At 39.2% G+C, this 18,521-nt stretch overlaps 1 protein-coding gene across 1 annotated transcript in view; it reads left to right on the top strand.

Moving 5' to 3' along the window:
- Positions 1 to 18,521, top strand: part of LOC124723144 (probable cytochrome P450 CYP44) — a 255,877-nt gene that overhangs the window by 73,915 nt on the left and 163,441 nt on the right. The window contains exon 4 of the mRNA XM_047248335.1: positions 9,938 to 10,128. Coding sequence (XP_047104291.1) covers positions 9,938 to 10,128 — 191 coding nt within the window. The remainder of the gene's footprint in view (positions 1 to 9,937; positions 10,129 to 18,521) is intronic.

The following is an 18,521-nucleotide window of genomic DNA, read 5'->3' as shown; positions in this document are numbered from 1 at the left end:
CTCCTCCAGCTACCCACTTCTTTCTCCCTCTATCAGACTCACCTGACATGACCCGTGTGTGTGTGTGTGTGTGTGTGTGTGTGTGTGTGTGCGCGTGCGCGCACGCACACGCGGGATTAGCCGAGCGGTCTAAGGTGCTGCAGTCATGGGCTGTGCGGCTGGGCCCGGCGGAGGCTCGAGTCCTCCCTCGGGCATGGGTGTGTGTGTTTGTCCTTAGGATAATTTAGGTTAAGTAGTGTGTAAGCTTAGGGACTGATGATGTTAGCAGTTAAGTCCCATAAGATTTCACACACATTTCACATTTGAACATTTTGTGTGTGTGTGTGTGTGTGTGTGTGTGTGTTTGAGAGAGAGAGAGAGAGAGAGAGAGAGAGAGAGAGAGAGAGAGAGAGAGAGAGAGAGAGAGACCACAGACCCAATAATTTTGCCCCATTTAAATATTCTAGTTCATTTTTTAATCATAGATGAATGGATATTTGGCTAGAAGGTGAAATAAATAAAAATATGTACAGTTTTTCAGTACTTAAAATGAATGTTTTTGGTGGAGCATGCTGAAAGCCTTTTCTTAGAGCTTTCTGCTGTTGACTGCAAAGTTTCTGTGGTGGAACCAGTGAGGAATTTGTTAATGTCATGAGCAAATAGAATAGTTTTTTTGGGGGCTTGTAAGCTGAACAAGGTTGTCCACAGAAATTGAGACGAATAACAGTCCTAGGATTGAGCTCTGAATGCACTGTGATATTGATGCCATCTTCATCAATCACACTCAGTGCACCACTCACAGCTATGAGAGAGGAAACACTTTTGAACCTCCTGCCACAGAGCCACTGGGTGAGATAGCTTTCCTGCACTTACCATTCTGAGAGGGGTGGTACCATGTGTACCTGCCAGCAGAGGATACGGAATTGATATGACCTCACTGCACTCTACTCTGATTGGCTGCTGCCATATTTTAAGCAGTCACAGTTCAGAGTTCCCCCCCCCCCCCCCCCCCCAGATCAAGTGCATCTATAGACTTATCAGTATTAGTGGGGAAGACTGCAGTGAGGACAATACATTGACACAGCCTACTGCTACCAACCATGACTAATATTCAATGAGTTATATAAGTATATCGTCATTCAAGACTGTTTGATTCTATTGAGAACATTACTATTATTTGCAAGTTATGCATAACCACAGAGGAACCTACCACATTATCTATAATTCAGTTATTAAGTGTATATAGTGTAAATAAACTTATTAGTGTGTTACCATTTTGTAGACATCTGGCTGTAATTATTGGCCTCCTCAGCTACCAATACAAAATCCACCAATTTCATTGGTAATTTACTGAAAAGGAGACAGTTGTTTCTTGTTTTATTTGGTGTGTTGAACTTGTATTCGAATGATACCTTCTACTTGAAGTCCTTTAGGTATGAATGCAACCAGGCGTATGCTACACCTCTTACACTTCATCAATAGGATTTTATGGTCCAGGGCATTGAAACTTTTTGAAAGGTCTAGGAAAATACCTGCAGCTAATCTATATTGCCCGAGAGATTTTAAAATACAGTTTAAGAATTCAAAAATTACTGTTTATGTAGTTTTAGACTTTCTGAAGCCGTGTTGGTGTGTGGAAGAGGTGAATATTTATTTATGATCCACTCATAGAAAAAGTTTTTCTAGAGTTTTAAATAGAACTTAACTGTGGCACAGGTCAGTAGTTTGATGTTATAACAGAAGAACTTCTTTTTTTTTTTTCAGTGGTGGAAAGTTCGCTATTTTCAGACATCTGTATACCCACAAGTTTCTAAAGACAGGTTGAAATTTTTTGCTAATGATATTTCTATTTTGTGAGCATGTGCTTTTGTATGAAATTAGGTACTTTATCAAGGCTAGCTGACATTTTGTTGTGTAATTATTTAATTTTACTTATAATTTCATCAGAATTTTTCATGAACATACATAGATGCATCCGAGATCACTGACTTATTGAAGAAATGTAGCACTGGTCCTTTACAGTTTATTTGAATGCGATATTCAGCTAGTGAAGTGAAGTATCCATTGAATCTTTTCACAATTGATTTTGGGTTTGTGACTTTGGGGCCCACTAGTATTAAAGATATTTTCTTTCTTTTGATAGTGTGTAACAAGTTTGTTTGTTCATACTCTCCATGCAAATATCATTGTGTTTGACAAGTTTTGTATCAAATTATCATTTAATTTGTAAAATAATTGCAAATACACTAAGCACAAGGGAATCAAGTTTGAACAAAGAGTGTACCACAACACAAGAAAATTGAAGGAAAGGCAATGAATGCAGACAGACTACAGTGGACAACTGACTGATGAAAAAACGAGATAAAGCTGCTTCTTGCCAATCCATCTCTGTATGGAAACAGACCAACTTGGAAAAAAGAGGTAGTGAAAAATACCTCACCCAGACCTTTAACTGAGATTTATGAGTAACTGTTTATGCAAATGAAAAATTGGCAACTTACCACCAAAGCATTAGAGACCTGTGCAGTAAGGTTAATGAGCTTATACTCAGTTTCATTGAGACAGGAGGTATAAATTGTACTAGCAACATAATTCTGTAAAAAATATAAAGGAAGAGGTGGAGTTGCCATCTACGTTAACAACAATGTCATGTGTACTGTAACTGAGGTACACAGTTTTAGTCTAGAACAACATTTGGAAATATGTGCCAGAGAACTGTTGTTAAATAATTCTTATTTATCAATACTAACAGTATATAGATCACCTTCAAGAAAATTAGCCTCATTTTGAAGCTGTTAGACACTCTCCTCAGGTACATATTTAAACACAGAAGAGATGTGTGAGTGCACAGGAACTTCAGTGTAAAATTTTTAACTTAGTCCAAGGACAGATGAGACTAGGGAAATTTGATGTTTACATACAATCTTGCTTCTGTAGTCAATTACACTACTGGAACATCTTCATGTACAAGAACAGTAATTGGCAATATATTTATAGACTAGATAAATATGAGTAAGTACACAATCAAAGGACTGTGGCGAAAATATTTAATGAGTGCTATTTAAATGTTGCTGAGAAAACAGGACATGATGGTTCCTTAGAAAAGGTCATTAAAATACCTACTGAAAGAGCATTTCCCTAATTCTATAGAGCAAACGGTTATAGCCCCCACAACAGTACAGGAAATAAGAAAAAACACAATTTCTTTAAAAAGCAAAAACTAAATGGGTGTTGACAATATTTTGAGCAAACTGCTTAAAACCTGCTGCAACCATTTAGGTAAAGTGCTGGCTCACATATTTACTGCCTCCCTCAAACAACATATGTTCCCTGATGGGATGAAATTTGCTTTAGTGAAGCCCCTCTACAAAAAAGATGATGATATAGGTGTTGCACGTCACTCTGTATCCTTTTGACTGCATTTTCTAAAATCTTTGAAAAATTTTTATATGTTGGGATTGTCAGTCACCTTGACAACTTTTATGTAATTGGTGAAAACCAATTTGGATGCAGAACAGGTATCTCTACAACTGAAGCTATGAGTGTATTTTCATATACAAACAACGTTTTGGGTTGCCTTGACAAGAAGACACTGTCTGTTAGCATATTCTTGTGATGTGTCTGAGGCTTTTGACAGTATCAATCATATGGCACTTATAGAGAAAGTGTGCCACTATGGATCAAAAGACAATTGGATAAACGGATAAAATTCTGTCTATAGGACAGACAACAGAAAATAGTATTAGATGCAAACAACACACACATAGGAGGGGTAGTGTCTGACTGGGGAAGGTACATTGTGGAGTCCCACAGGGTTCTGTCTTTGGTACCCTGCTGTTTCCTATCTCTGTTGTCCAGCACAGCAACCAACTTCAAAATGTTTGCTGATCAAACAAGCATTGTGGTAGACAGTAAAACATTCACCAACTTAGAGTTGAATACCGTTCAGTTACTTGCAGGTGCTCTGAACTGGCTCCTTGATAACTGCAAAATTCCACAGGAGAATAATATTGCTCATGAAAGTCAGCAGATACAGAATTTATAATGTTTAAAATTTTTAGGTGTCCATATAGATATCAGGCTTAACCTGGAACACCATATCCTTCAAAGGCTTAGCTCTGCAACATGTGCCATCTGGAGGATCTCCAAAATCAGAGACATCAGTGTCTCAAAATCTTCGTATTTTGGCTTCTTCCATTCAGTGAAGTGTTATGGAATCATCAACTGGGGAATTCACTGCTACTGAAAAAAAGTCTTTACCCTTCAGAAAAAAGGTTGCCAGAGTTGTATGTGGAATACCTCCAAGAAACTCATGCTTTAATTTTTTTAAGCAAGAAGGGATATTAACCACTACCTCCCAATATCTCTTTCCGATCATGACATTCATGCTTCACACTCATTCTCAATATTAAATAATGAGCCATATGACCATCATAACACAAGAAGGAAATGTGACATACATTGCAACATGAAGAATTTGTCCCTGGTACAAAAAAGTTAAAATACACTTGTGCAGAAATTTAAACTCACTTCCAAGTAATATTAAGTCTCTGCAAAATAATAATCAGTTGTTTAAAAGTAAGTTTAAGGATTTTTGTTGAGAAAAGTTTTGATTATTTGGGTGAGTTATTTAACAGAGACGGATAAGGCTATTTCCCATATATTTCTGTGTTTACCAATTTTAATGTCTCTTGTTGCTTTAATCAAATCTTATAAATCCCATTGTGTTCTGTGAATCACAAAAATGGTCTTTGTACCTTATAAATCAAACTAGGTGTTTAGGTAATATGTGAAATTTATATTTCCAACTGATGTCTGTGATTGTTTGTGATATGAATATAATAATCAATTAAATGTTTTGACTTGTCATTCATACAAGTGGTATCACACAATAAAGGATCTTTGAAATATGTATAAGCTCTCCCAATTTTCCCTAGTCAGTAAAAAATTAAAAGTCCTTATGCTGTCTTTATAAAAAATTCTTTTTTCAACTAATTTTTTGCATCTGTTGCATAATAACTGTGCTTTATGATTTCCATATCCCTTCTCTCAGTTCTCCAGTTGTGAATTTGTAGCTTGTGTCTATGATAAATAGTTGGCCAATGATGGAATTTTAATTTTCTCTTGATCTCGTTGAGCCGTGTATTGTGAGGATCATTTTGATTGTCTTGGTTATATTTATCAAACCATCTATAGCACTGCTGCCTTCTGAAAAGTCAAATTTGAAATCTCGACAAAACACTAGATTTATATTTAATGCACTGATCTTGTTTTGTAGTATCTCTAGTTCAGTCATGAAGACTGGCCAGTTTCCACCTGGTCTTCTACATATGTTAATACACATGAAATTAAATTCTGGTAATTTAATAAGAGAAAGTTCAAAATCTTTTGATTAGGTCAGTATAGTGTTTATTGAAATCTTAGAAAATTATCTGCTCTTCATAAAGATGCTAGTATCATCATATTTGAAGAACTCCCCCCTAAAATGATTCACTAATTTGTATCATATTATCTAAATTAATTTTACTTTGTCATTTTTAGCCAATACTGAGTAATGCAAATAATGTCTACATTTAATTTATACTGGAGTAGTGCTTCCACTATGGTAGTTTCATTGTTGAGTGACTGAACATTCTAATGTAATATAACAAAATTTGAGAAGTTAGACACTTCAGTTGATACGGTTTCTAGTTCCTTATTTAATGGCATTTCTAATACAGCACGTACCTTAAAAAATCTTTGATGTCTTTGTTATGTGTGGCTTCTGCTTGCTGGCATCTGTCAATATGTGAGTTAACTTTTGGAGCTTGTAAAAGTTGTGCTTCCTTCACCTCTGCCATTTTCAGTTTTAGCCACTCCATAATTTGTATCTGAATCATGACTTTATTGTTTGCAAGTTGTGTAAAATACTCCATAATTTGGATTTGTTGCTGCTTTTCGTACTTGAAACATTGTTCTTCAAAATATGAGTATTTATTTTAGTGGTTAACAACTCCTAAGTAAACAACAAGCACAGCTGAATGAAAAATTATTATTGAAATAGCCTTTGTATTCAATAACAGAGACTAGTGGTCATCACTTTGAACAGTTACTATGAGCTTAAGTTGCTGCTGCAATGTGTAAGTTGTTTATCTCAATAAGAAAAACTAAATATTCATTTCTAATTGCTAGCACCTTGTCACAAAGTACTCAGTTTAGGATCCTCAAGAACCATCACTATGAGCCTCATAATGAGAAAGCAATTCAGTATAGATGTTCCATCTTTCCTCTTTATTCTCTTCATTTATGCTTCAAGGAATCCAGTGGGTACAAACAGTTGAATATGCTAACTGGTGGACAAGTGTGTCAGCACTAACAACAGAGATGTCAAGTAGAGCACTGAGTTGCTCGATTGTTGTTTGTCAATCACCCAGAATAAGTGTGTCCACACTTGTGGTAGCGTTCTCACTTCCCAAGCACAGGGACCCAGGTTCGATTCAAAGTGGGGTCAGGGATTTTCACCTGCCTTGAGATGACTGGGTGTTGTTGTGTCATCTTCAGCCTAGTATGGCAGTGAGGGTCTCCTGCATCATTCCCCTATGCTCTGTCAAGGAGTATGGGACTTCATCATCATCATTCTGTTGAAAACAGTACTTCACCTAGCAACTTACCAGCATTTATACACTGCTTGGTTTCTGTAGATGTGCTGGTGATCATCTGGTTTTCTGCCAAAAGATATTCAATAACTGCTGTTTTCTTGGAATGCACTTCAGTTACAGATGCTATTCTGAAGACTGATTATATTGCTACCATCTACTGTTAGTTGCTGGAAGTATGAGATTATGCGGGAATGTTTAAGAATGTTACAAACAAAATTACAATATCTTTTAATCAAAATTGGCTGATAAAAAAGTGTTACATTATTTTTGAATGCCCCTTGTCTTAATACTTCTTCTAGATCTTTAGTTAAGATAAAATGTGGAACTTCCAGATAGATTAAAATTGTATGTCATCTGAGCTGTCAGGGCATACATTATAGCATGCACCAGAGTTTCAGTCTGCTAGCTATGCAGGAAGTTAAACATGGTATTCATAAACACAGACCTGTGGTTTAGAAGGTGTGACTTTAGTATGAATCAGATCCAGCTCATCAGGAGAGGATCACATTGCCCCGAGAACCTTTCAAAAACTGCTGCAGTTGTGGGTCTGAGAAACTAACTTGTGGGAGTGGTGTTCAACTGAAAGATTGTATCTTAGAATGCAATGAATTTAAGGCAAATTATTTCGATGGAGAGGGAAATTTAAGCCTTCTCTTGGTAAACTGTCAGTGTGGTTGGAAAAGTCAAAGATTTGTGGTAGCTATTAGAAAGTTATACGTCCTAGGTTGTGAGGAGTTAAGGTTTGGAGAATGGAAATGAAGAAAGTGTAGGCTGTTGAAACTTATCATACTGGCTTGATGCAGGGTGAAAAAGTGTATACAGAAACTCCTCTGAAGCTTAATAGAGATGATATACACAAGACATGGTGAGGGAAATAATTACAGCAGAGGATCTAAATCTAACCTCTGTAAGTCCATCCTTGTATGAGATAGTTGAGGGACTTCAGCTGTTCATTATAAAATGTAAAATTGACAAGTCCTTCAGTCATCTATATTCTGACTGTATCTTACTTGTGCGACTAGTTTCAGTGTTTCACTGCACCATCTTCAGGCCCCTGTCTAAGGACAACGATAATGACAGTATGAAGTACTTAATAAAGGGGTGGTGTAAAATTTAAGAGGCAATTATCTACAGTGGTAACATGTAGTAAACATTTAACAAAAACCAAATTGTACAAGGTGACATCAAAGCCAATGATAAACTGAGAACAAATTCAAGTATAACCTAAGAAATAAAATGAGAGGACAGTTGCATACTGAACGCATATAAACTCAAGAACAAAATATACATATATCATATATAGTAAAGTGAACCTACTAATAAGAAGAGAAAATTTCATGTCATTCTTAGATGACTACAGTGTCACATATTGACAGTGTCGATACCTGTGAATCAGCTGGAGTAAAACAATCACAGTTGTATATTTGATGAGTGCAATTTGAAGGTAGTTATTTATATGATGTCATATATTAGTAAAATACAAAACCATGTATCAGAGGTTAACACAATGCAAGCTGCCTCTACCACCGTGTTCCATATATTAATAAATTGCTGACCATTATATACCTTCAGAAGGTGAAATTTTCGCTACTGCAGATAGACTCAAGTAAAAATAAAGATGTTATCCTATCTTTCATAACTATTGGCGCCTTTGTTGTGTAGGAGGATGAGATAGGTTGAGAAACAAGAAAGGGCAGGTCACTCATACTCTAGTAAGCACTGTGCCAGCCTCATACCAGGGATGACCAGGACAAAGTGAGAAGGAAACTATGAAAAAGAGTGGATGGTTGCTTTACAATCTGTTACATTTAATGTTGATGAGTCCACATCATTTAACAGGATACTAGCATTGTTAATTTTTTTTATTTTATCACTTTGATATTTTACAAAAATAACATTGTGTTGATTGAGTTAAATGTGGGTTAGAGAGAAAGTTCGCAGGATTGTTTCTGTTGCTACAATACACTTAAAATAAAATAAATTTGTAGAGTAGATAAATAGCCTTTATTTGGTAAGTTATTTGTCCAAACGATGAAGTACCTGATGAATTTTGGAAAGATAAGGGAAATTACAGCGATTAATTCTTTGTCTTCTATTTTCATCATTTTGTGTGGATAGCTGTCATGGTAGCATACCTCACTCTACCAAGGGAGACAGCGGCTATTAATTCAGTGATTGTTTAATATATTTTGAACAGCAGAATTTTTCTTAATCAGCAATGTTGTGTTTGATCAACATTGATTTTTATAGACAGTGTATGAGCACTAAGAGTCATAATGTAAGTTAACTGCCAGTGCTCCTCTCTCTCACCCAATGGCTATTCTCAATTGGGAGCATCTTGCCACAGGTTTTTCCCCATCAGATCACACAAAAGAGCATTTAACAAAAGAAATGTAAGCTCCAGAATGGCTTGTGTTATTTATTTCCATAGTCTGATCAGAAATTAGGGAAAACCTTCACATTGGCATATCATATAAAGTTATGTTTGCACTGAGTTATATAATAATTTTAAAGTAATAATTTAAGCTCTGAGTATAATACACAAACAGTTAAAATACAATAATGTACAGAACAAAGTTTACACAATTCACAGACAGACAGTGCACATGACTTCATTCCCTTATGTTTCCTTGATGACTGTTGTGTCAGGAAGGGCATCTGGCCATGAAGCTAATTACTTAAATAAACTTTGCCTAATCTTGAAAAAATAGGTTCCTTGTTAGACAAGATAAACATTAGAGGAAAGAAAAAGAGAATATTGTATGTTATGGAAGGATTTACTTGCATATGGGCAACATCATACATGCTTCAAAGTAAATAATAATAAATTAATATAAATACTTTATTTCATCTAAGAAGTTCTATTCACTGGAAGGAAACAATAAAATAATTTTTATCTCAAGAATTTAAAGCAATGCCACATAAAGGGCTAATACTATAGTAAAAACTCTTAAACCAAAACTAATGATGCAAAGTAGAGGAAGCATTGAGCAGTTGGCAGGCAGTAAATGATATCCAACCAAATCACTACAGTCTTGTACTGTGTTCATAGGGCCCATTTTGTGTCACCCATGTAACAGTCAATATGTCAAGGTGTTTTTACTGAATGACTGAAGTATGCACAATTGATTTATGTATTGATTTCTCCCTGACTTATTTTTTTTTTTTTTTTAGGTAATTGCTTTAGGTAAACATTAGCATTAAAATATTGTAGAGCAAATTAAGGAAAAATGTTTTCATTATTTAATGAATTATAGTTTACAAAAGTTGTGAAATTATATTGTTTATCATTATCGTATTTATGAGTTTTAAAATTTCAGCAATGGAGAGGAGTGGTACCGTTTACGAAGCTCCGTCCGTCACCTGATGTTAAGGCCACAGGAAGTGCATGTATACTTTCCTGCTGTACAGGAAATTGCAAAAGATTTTGTCTCTCATTTAGAAAATATCCTCCTTGTTGATGGAAAAGTTGAAAATCTAAGAGATGAAGTATCAAAATGGGTTCAAGAGTGTAAGTATGTTATTTCAGCAGGAAACCTGAAGAGCTTAATATCAATTTCTGTTTCTACATAATTCAAACAAGTATTCTTCTTGCTAAAGTCAGTTAAAAAAACTTACAAAAAGAAGGAGAAATCTTCACTTTTAAAAACTATTATCTCATAATTTACAGTTTCATACACTTTGAAACCTTGCCGACAAAAAGGGAACTTGATAGCAAGTGTTTACTTTCATTGATAGTACCACTGCAAAAACATGAAATGATGGTGGAAGAAAACCTCTGTTTACACCCTCCAGCCTACATTTATCCTCTTGTTACACTTCATGACTGACAAGACAGTATGAAGTTTACATATTTATGTAACTACTGTGTGTATAGTGCTCCAGTGATATATTTTTAAGTCTGTAATGGTGGTTTGTTTCTCTAATTCACTTGAAATGAATGCCAGGATGGTTCCTTTGAAAAATTCATGGCTGAGTTGTGAGTTTCTGTTGTATTTTACTCCACTCTGAGCTTGGGATGAACTCTTGTTGACTGCATTGATGATAAGGCCTGAGTTTCCTTCTAAGCTTTATTCTCCCTTCTAAAGTTTGTGTTATAACAACAGTATGGGAAGGATACATTTCTGCTCACCACATAGAGGAGTCACAGACAGGCACAACAAAACACACACACACACACACACACACACACACACACACACACACACACACACAGCTACTGCCTGTGTGTGCTAGGGCCCGACTGGTGCCTGGAGACAGTAACCAAGTGTGTGTGAGTTGTTGCTTTATGGATGTGTGAGGGTTCTATATCTGAGGAAGGACTTTGTGTCAGAGCTTAAATATTTCTAGTATTCGTTTCATTGTGCATGTCTACAACTCAACGACTCCTCTACATAGTGATGAGTAGCAACCTATCCTCTCTATACTGTTGTTATAAAATATATATTTATACATTTACATGTATACTTCACAAGCTTGCTTACAATATGTGACTATAATTTCTCTCTACTGTTACATTTGCAAGTGGCTCTTGGAAGAATGGCTACTAGTAAGTCTCCATACAAGCTCTAATTTCCTGATCTTCATGTTGTGACCATTTCACAAATCATATGCGAGAGGAAGTAGTATTTTGCTTGCCAGTTCTTGGAATGTACACTCTGAGTTATAGAAGTAGACTTGATGCAGAATGTGTGATGCAAAAAGCTTCTTGTACAGTGACTGCCTATAGACTTTGATGAGCATATGAGTAACACCCTCATATTTACTAAATAAATCCCTCGTGAAACATGCTGCCCTTCTTGACTTCTTCTCTCTCTCTTCTGTTAACCCTTTCCTGCCCAAAAGGACTTAAAAGTCCTGTCAATTTCTAGAGTTGTTTTTCAACATTCTCTCCAAATATTAAACCATTTGATACAGTTTTTCATACATGGCAAGGGTCCCAGATTGATGAGTAGTGCTCAGTAATCGATCGAAGAAGTGTTTCTTCATAAATGACTTACAGTTCCTTAGGGCTCTTCCAATGAATCACAGCCTGGCATCTGCTTTTTCTACCACTATTTTTGTGTGTTCATTCCTCTTTAGGATACTTCACATGGTTATTCTTAGGTATTTTGTGGTTGTTACTATTTCCAGTGATTTGTTGCCAGTAGTGTAATGAATCTAGAGTAAATTAATATTTTGCAGTATCCTTCCATCAGTTGTTTCTTTCACAGACCTGTTTCACAATACAATCATTTCCAATCCTACTGCTTAAGACAAAGAAATTCAGTCCCCCTTTCTTGGTTGTTCTCAGTTGGTGTTTCCTCCTCACAGCGCTCACTATGTCTTATGAACTGTGTGTAGGCAGCCTGTCACTGGAATAATGCCAATATTTTATTTTATCATCCTATCCTGTGCAGGAACATAGGAAGATTTTTTTCCTTTCTCAATCCTGTAATAGGATACTTACTACTCATACTTTTGATGTCACAAGGTTACTAATGCAGTCTTATTAAAATGTACTGGAAGCAGCAGTTGTTCTTTAACTTACTGTCATGATTGAGGTAACTGGAGAAGAAGCACTATCAGAATCAAAAATGGATGATTCTCCCTCTACTGTTTAATTGTTGAAATAGAATTATAATGATGATATAAAAAGTTATAACGAATTATCTCAAGATAGATGAATGGAGTAAGCATATCCTTAATAACCAATTCATTTATCTGAACAATGGTCTAAACAATAAAAGGGCTAATTTTGCTGGTGAATGAAATAAGTGTTTTGTGATTTTCCATTTGGTAGTTCTCTCTGTAACCAGGATATATGGATTGAAACATTTTTGCATACTTCACTGTCATGGTCTTAGCAAGTTACTTAAATTACCTTTTGAACAACAGCAGTAGTTCACATTTTTATAGCATATTGTTTTTGTTTAATTGTTCTGTATTGTCTGTAATTGTCAAAAAATTTTTTGTCTATTTCTTCTGCATCATACTGTAGAAGTAGCACCACTGATACAACAGTGGATCACAGAGTTAAAATCACATTTGTTACTAAATAACATAACACACTTCACTTACAGACTGAAGTTGTCAGTAGGTGAGTGGCGATGGCAGAGATGAAGGTGTCCAAGATAAACACTGTTAACAATTACAAAGACATTTATTGACCTTGGTACATGGCATAGTGAGGCAGGCATGCCCCTCCACACTAACCCTGACTTAGATCAATGAACAGGCTTCCACCTGATGCTACTGAGCTGTCGCTTTGCATTACTGAGGCTGGCTGTCCCTGTAGGCCTCAGGCATTGATGTCAGTGGCACGTTGAGTTGTGCTGCAATGATGCCCCACTTGGGAGGTCGCCCTTCAGTTTTGCATGCGACTGCAGTGGCAGTGTGTGCAATTTTTGCCTCAGTGTGATGTAGACTCGGCGGCACCTTGTCCATCTTGTGTCACTGTGACAGAATATGAAGGTGGCTGTGCACAGGGTACAAACCACTGCCCTGGGACAACAGTTGGCTGGCAGCTGGTAATGTGGTGCTGTGTCCCTCTAGGAATTCAGCATTAGAGTTGGCAGGGCAGAGATATGAAGCCCTGTGAACGACTTAGAGCAGACAGCAGGTACAGCCTGGTCTTATACCAGTGGCTGCAGCTGGCGGAATCCAGTCATCTTGCTATCTGGCATCACTCTGGCATCGTGATTGTGCTGCTGGGTTGTGTTGATGAGAGTGATCCTTACCTTAAAATCCAGACTTATTTATATGCCTCCAATGCCCATTTGTTTTGTTAAAACCTGGTGCCTAGTCACATTAGCAAAACAAGATACTTGTCCTGGTGTGTCAACACCGGCCCACTTGCTACACAGTTATTACAGAGCTCTGCTATCATTGCTATGAAATCCACTGGTGTGTCTGTTGTTGTAACCCACATGTCACCACACTTGTTGCTACTGGCCTGCGACTGTTGACGCTGTGCTTTGTAGTGCTTCCATGCTACTTTTCCTTATGTTTGTCAAAGATTAATAATTTTTTGACCAAAGACTGGGTTGTGGCATTACAGTGTCCTCCCCTACAGAGAAGATTCAGACCCTTAGGTCTTACTGTGGCCTGGAACTCTGATTACTTCTATGCTTAATCCATAAAACTAGGACCTGATACTAAACTGGCCATTCTCAACTACTACACAAATTACTGTTTTCTTCCCTGACTCTGTAAATTTATCTTCCATCCCTTTGTCATAGTATCCAGTCTAGGGGAACTTGATATAGTCAACACGAAATGATTACTGTAGTAACTTCAAGTTGAACAAATATATTTCAAGGAAGATGCAATACATCAAAGTCACAGATCAAGTAAACAGAGTAAGATATGTGTACACTTTAACAGTCAAATCATAACTGAGTCCCAGTCTAGCGGCCACTGGCTGGCTGGCCGCTTAGGTGGTGCTGCTGCTGCATGGCTGGCAGACAGCGCTGCATGTAGAGGACATGCGTAACTGTGCAGCGGCACTTTGAAAGATTGGCGAGTCACAACACTTTTCTCCCCTTTGAAGTTTTTGCACAGGTCTTGATGGAGGTGGCCTTTAGATTGCTAATGCCGATAGGTGTTGTTTGACTGGCCGTAAAGTCTCGAGGAGGAGGCTTCCCGTATGGACGGAAGTGTCCCTGATGATAACAGGTTGAGATGACAGGTGACGTGGGGGTCGAATTTGCTGGGGCCTTGTGCACCAATCTGCCCATTGCGGCAAGTCCGGTTGTTATAACAGGAGACATGGGCAATGTGTCCACGTCCGTAGGAGAAGGAGGCGAGTAGAGTTGCTCCGACAGATGATGGTCATCTGGTTCCTGCATGGGCACGTCTCCTGGTGGCGTCAGTTCTTGTGCTGGCACCAATATGATGGTGAGAGGACTGCATTGTGAGTAATGAGAGATTCCAGTATCCCAAGCGTCAGGTAGAGCCGAAGGTGGTGTAGCGGTAAGAAGCCAAAAATTGGAGAAGTGCATCATCAGCAGCAGAAGTCAGGAGTTTCCTCATCTGAGCCTTAAATGTGCGGACCAATCATTCAGCCTCACCGTTTTACTGTGGATGGAACAAAGGGGCCATGACATGCATGACGCCGTGACGGGCACAAAATTACGTAAAATCAGAAGAGGCAAATTCCGGACCATTATCAGTAACAAGAGTAGATGGAAGGCCTTCCAAAGAAAAATGCGAGCTAGAGCATTTGTGGTTGCCGTGGTGGTAGGCGACGTGAACCGGCCAATGAAAGGAAAGTTAGAGTAGGCGTCAATAACAAGAAGCCAATAAGTACCTAAAAAAGGTCCCGCGAAGTCAGCATGAATACCCCTCCCAGGGCTTCTCAGGCGAAGGCCATGGTGACAAAGATGACTTCGGGGCGGCGGCCTGTGACGCACAAGGGCTGCAGGCAGCGACCATGTGTGCGATTACAGAGTTGATGCCAGGCCAGTACACATGACAGCGCACCAGAGATTTTGTGCGAGTGACACCCCAGTGCCCTTGGTGAAGGAGGCGGTGAAGGAGGCACAAGACCGAAGCACGCAAAGATGCAGGTACCACAACACGTGGCGAAGCATTTTCAGTGGAAAGGAGGATAACACCATCCCTAGCCGTGAGGCGGTAACGCAAAGCGTATTAGTTCCGCAATGGATCAGAAGTCTTAGCGGACGGATGATCTGGCCAACCCTTCTGAATACAGCGTAAAAGCTGGGAGAGGGTAGGGTCAGAACCCGTAGTAGCCGCCAGCCGGTCCCCGGTGATGGGGAACCCGTCCACAACCCGCTGCTCGTCAACATCCAGGTGGAAACACAAAAGTTCGTTCCTATCGAATGCCAGATCAGGACCCGAGGGAAGGGGGGACAGTGCATCAGCATTCACATGTTGAGCCGTTGGCCGGAAATGAATCTCATAATTGAAATGAGACAAGTAAAGAGCCCAATGCTGGAGGCGGTGTGCAGCCTTATCGGGAAGTGACGTTGATGGATGATACGAGGAAACAAGTGGTTTGTGATCCGTAACAAGATGAAATTTGGATCCATAGAGAAACACCAAACTTATGAATAGCATAAATAATGGCCAAAGCTTCTTTTTCAGTTTGAGAATACTTTTGTTGGGCATCCGTGAGTGTTTTGGAAGCATAAGCAATGGGTTGTTCAGAACCGTCAGAAAAATGGTGCGCAAGGACTGCACCGACCCCATATTGAGAGGCGTCCGTGGCAAGAACAAGATGTTGGCCAGGTCGATAAGTAGCCAGGCACGGGGCCTGTTTCAGCATAGTCTTCAATTTCTGGAAAGTCACATCGCATGACATGGACCAGTGAAAAGGCACGTTTTTATGCAACAGCTGAGCCACCGAAGCAGCAGACGGTAAAAACTTAGAATAGTATGCTTTTTCCCCAAGAAGGCCTTAAGAGATGTAGAGCCAGGAAGGGCATTGATCGCAGTGACAGTTTGCTGAAGTGGACGAATACCATCCCGAGAGAGTTGAAACTCCAAGAATGTGATAGATGCCTGAAAAAATTTTGATTTCTGAAGATTACACTTAAGACTGGCAGTCTGTAAGACATGAAAAAGTGTGCGGAGATTTTGAAGTTGTTCTTCAGTGGTGGAACCAGTGACAACAATGTCGTCCATGTAATTGATACACCCAGGGACAGGGAGCAATAATTGTTCCAAGAATTGCTGAAAGAGAGCAGGGGCGCTGGCAACCCCGAATGGCAATCGTTGGTATTGATAGATGCCGAAAGGCGTGTTAAGGACCAGAAACTGCCGGGAAGCAGCGTCAAGAGGAAGTTAATGATAAGCTTCTGATAGGTCAAGTTTAGAAAAAATACTGGCCTCCAGCACGTTTAGTGAACAATTTTTCAGGTCGAGGCATAGGGTAAGTGTCGATAAAGCATTGATCATTTACAGTGGCTTTGAAATCGCTGCAGAGATGAATATCACCATTTGGCTTAGCAACGATGATGACAGGAGAGGACCACTCACTTGAAGTGACAGGAAGCAAGACCCCTGAAGCAGTAAGACGATGCAGCTCCCGTTCTACCCGATCACGAAGGGCCACAGTAATGGGCCGAGCCTGAAAAAACTTAGGCCGAACAGTGGGTTTGAGTGTGATATGAGCTTCAAAGTTGTTTGCACGGCCTAACCCATGAGAAAAAAGGAATGAAAATGTCATCAACAAGGAATCCAATTGAGCATTAGGAATAGCATCAGAGACGATATTGACAGAGTCATCTATGGAGAACCCAAAAACGTGAAAGGCATCGAAACCAAAAAGATTCTCCGCTTTACTATGGTCGACCACAAATATGGGAACAGTGCGAACAACAGATTTGTAAGATACCTCCGCATCGAATTGTCCCAAGAGAGAAATCTTCTGTTTATTGTAAGTCTGTAATTGCCTAGTGACAGTTGACAGGATTGGAGAATGCAACTGAAGATACGTCTGAGAATTGATGATAGTGGCAGCAGAACCGGTATCCACCTGCATGTGAACATGTCGACGAAGTATTTGGACAGTGAGGAATAATTTCCCTGAAAGGGAGGAAGTACAATTGACAGACAACACAGAATCAGAATCAGCGTCATGTTCATGAACATCATGTATGCAGTCGGATTTGCAAACGGATGACACATGACCCTTTTCTTTGCATTTATGACACACGGCCCAACGTTGTGGACAATCTTCTCGTGAATGTTTCGTAAAACACTGTGGACATGAAGGAAGTTGCCGTGGGTTTTGCTGCAGTTTCTTAGAGGCTTGTTTACGGTTAGGCCGAGACTGCACTTGGGAGCATACTGCGGACACGTCGGCTGGCGGGGAAGTGCCACATGGTTCGTCAACATCGCACAGAGGTTGTAATTCTCCGACGTCGCCCCATGCCTCTATTTGCACTCCAGTGGCTCGAGAAATTTCAAAAGACTGAGCAATGGATAGGACTTCATCTAGAGGCAGATTTGCCAACTGAAGGGTACGTTGCCTAACATCTTTGTTGGGCATCGATCGGATAATAGCACCCCTTACCATGGAATCGGCGTAGGATTCTTTATGAACTTCAGTAACAAATTGACACTTTCTACTGAGGCCGTGAAGTTCAGCAGCCCAAGCATGATAGGATTGATTCAGTTGTTTTTGACAGTGATAAAAGGCAACACGAGAGGCTACCACATGCATTTGCTTTTGAAAATCTACGGACAGAAGTGAGCACATTTCAACAAAGGACAAAGATGCAGGATCTTTCAAAGGAGCCAATTGCGACAACAACTGATACATTTGAGGTGAAATCCATGAAAGGAACAGAGACTTACATGTTTGTTCATCTGCGACATGAAACGCCAAGAAGTGTTGTCGAAGACATTTTTTGTAACTGGACCAGTCTTCCGCCATCTCGTTGTAAGGAGGAAAAGTAGGTATAGACAACAACGAGAGATGCCCCACATTTGATGCTGCGACAAAATCATGAATCGCATTTGTGAGAAGCATTTTCTGTTCTATGAGACCTTGCAATAGTTGTTCTAAGGTAGCCATGGAAACATGTGGGTCAATGATGGAAACGAAAAATCACTACCTCGTTGCCAATTGTAATAACTTCAAATTGAACAAATATATTTCAAGGAAGATGCAATACGTGAAAGTCACAGATCAAGTAAACAGAGTAAGATGTGTGTACACTTTAACAGTCAAATCATAACTGAGTCCCAGTCTAGTGGCCGCTGGCTGGCTGGCCGCTTAGGTGGCGCTGCTGCTGCATGGCTGGCAGACAGCGCCACATGTAGAGGACACGTGTAACTGCGCGGCGGCACTTTGAAAGATCGGCGAGTCACAACAATTACCTGCCGGTGGTCAGTTGAATGAGCATAATGTGTCCAAACTGATGAAACTGAACATTTCCTTTGCTTGTGGTA

Source organism: Schistocerca piceifrons, chromosome X (genome assembly GCF_021461385.2).
Source record: "Schistocerca piceifrons isolate TAMUIC-IGC-003096 chromosome X, iqSchPice1.1, whole genome shotgun sequence".
NCBI classification, from domain to species: domain Eukaryota; kingdom Metazoa; phylum Arthropoda; class Insecta; order Orthoptera; family Acrididae; genus Schistocerca; species Schistocerca piceifrons.
Note: the sequence above shows the minus strand (reverse complement) of the source record. Positions and strands in the feature narration are given on the sequence as shown.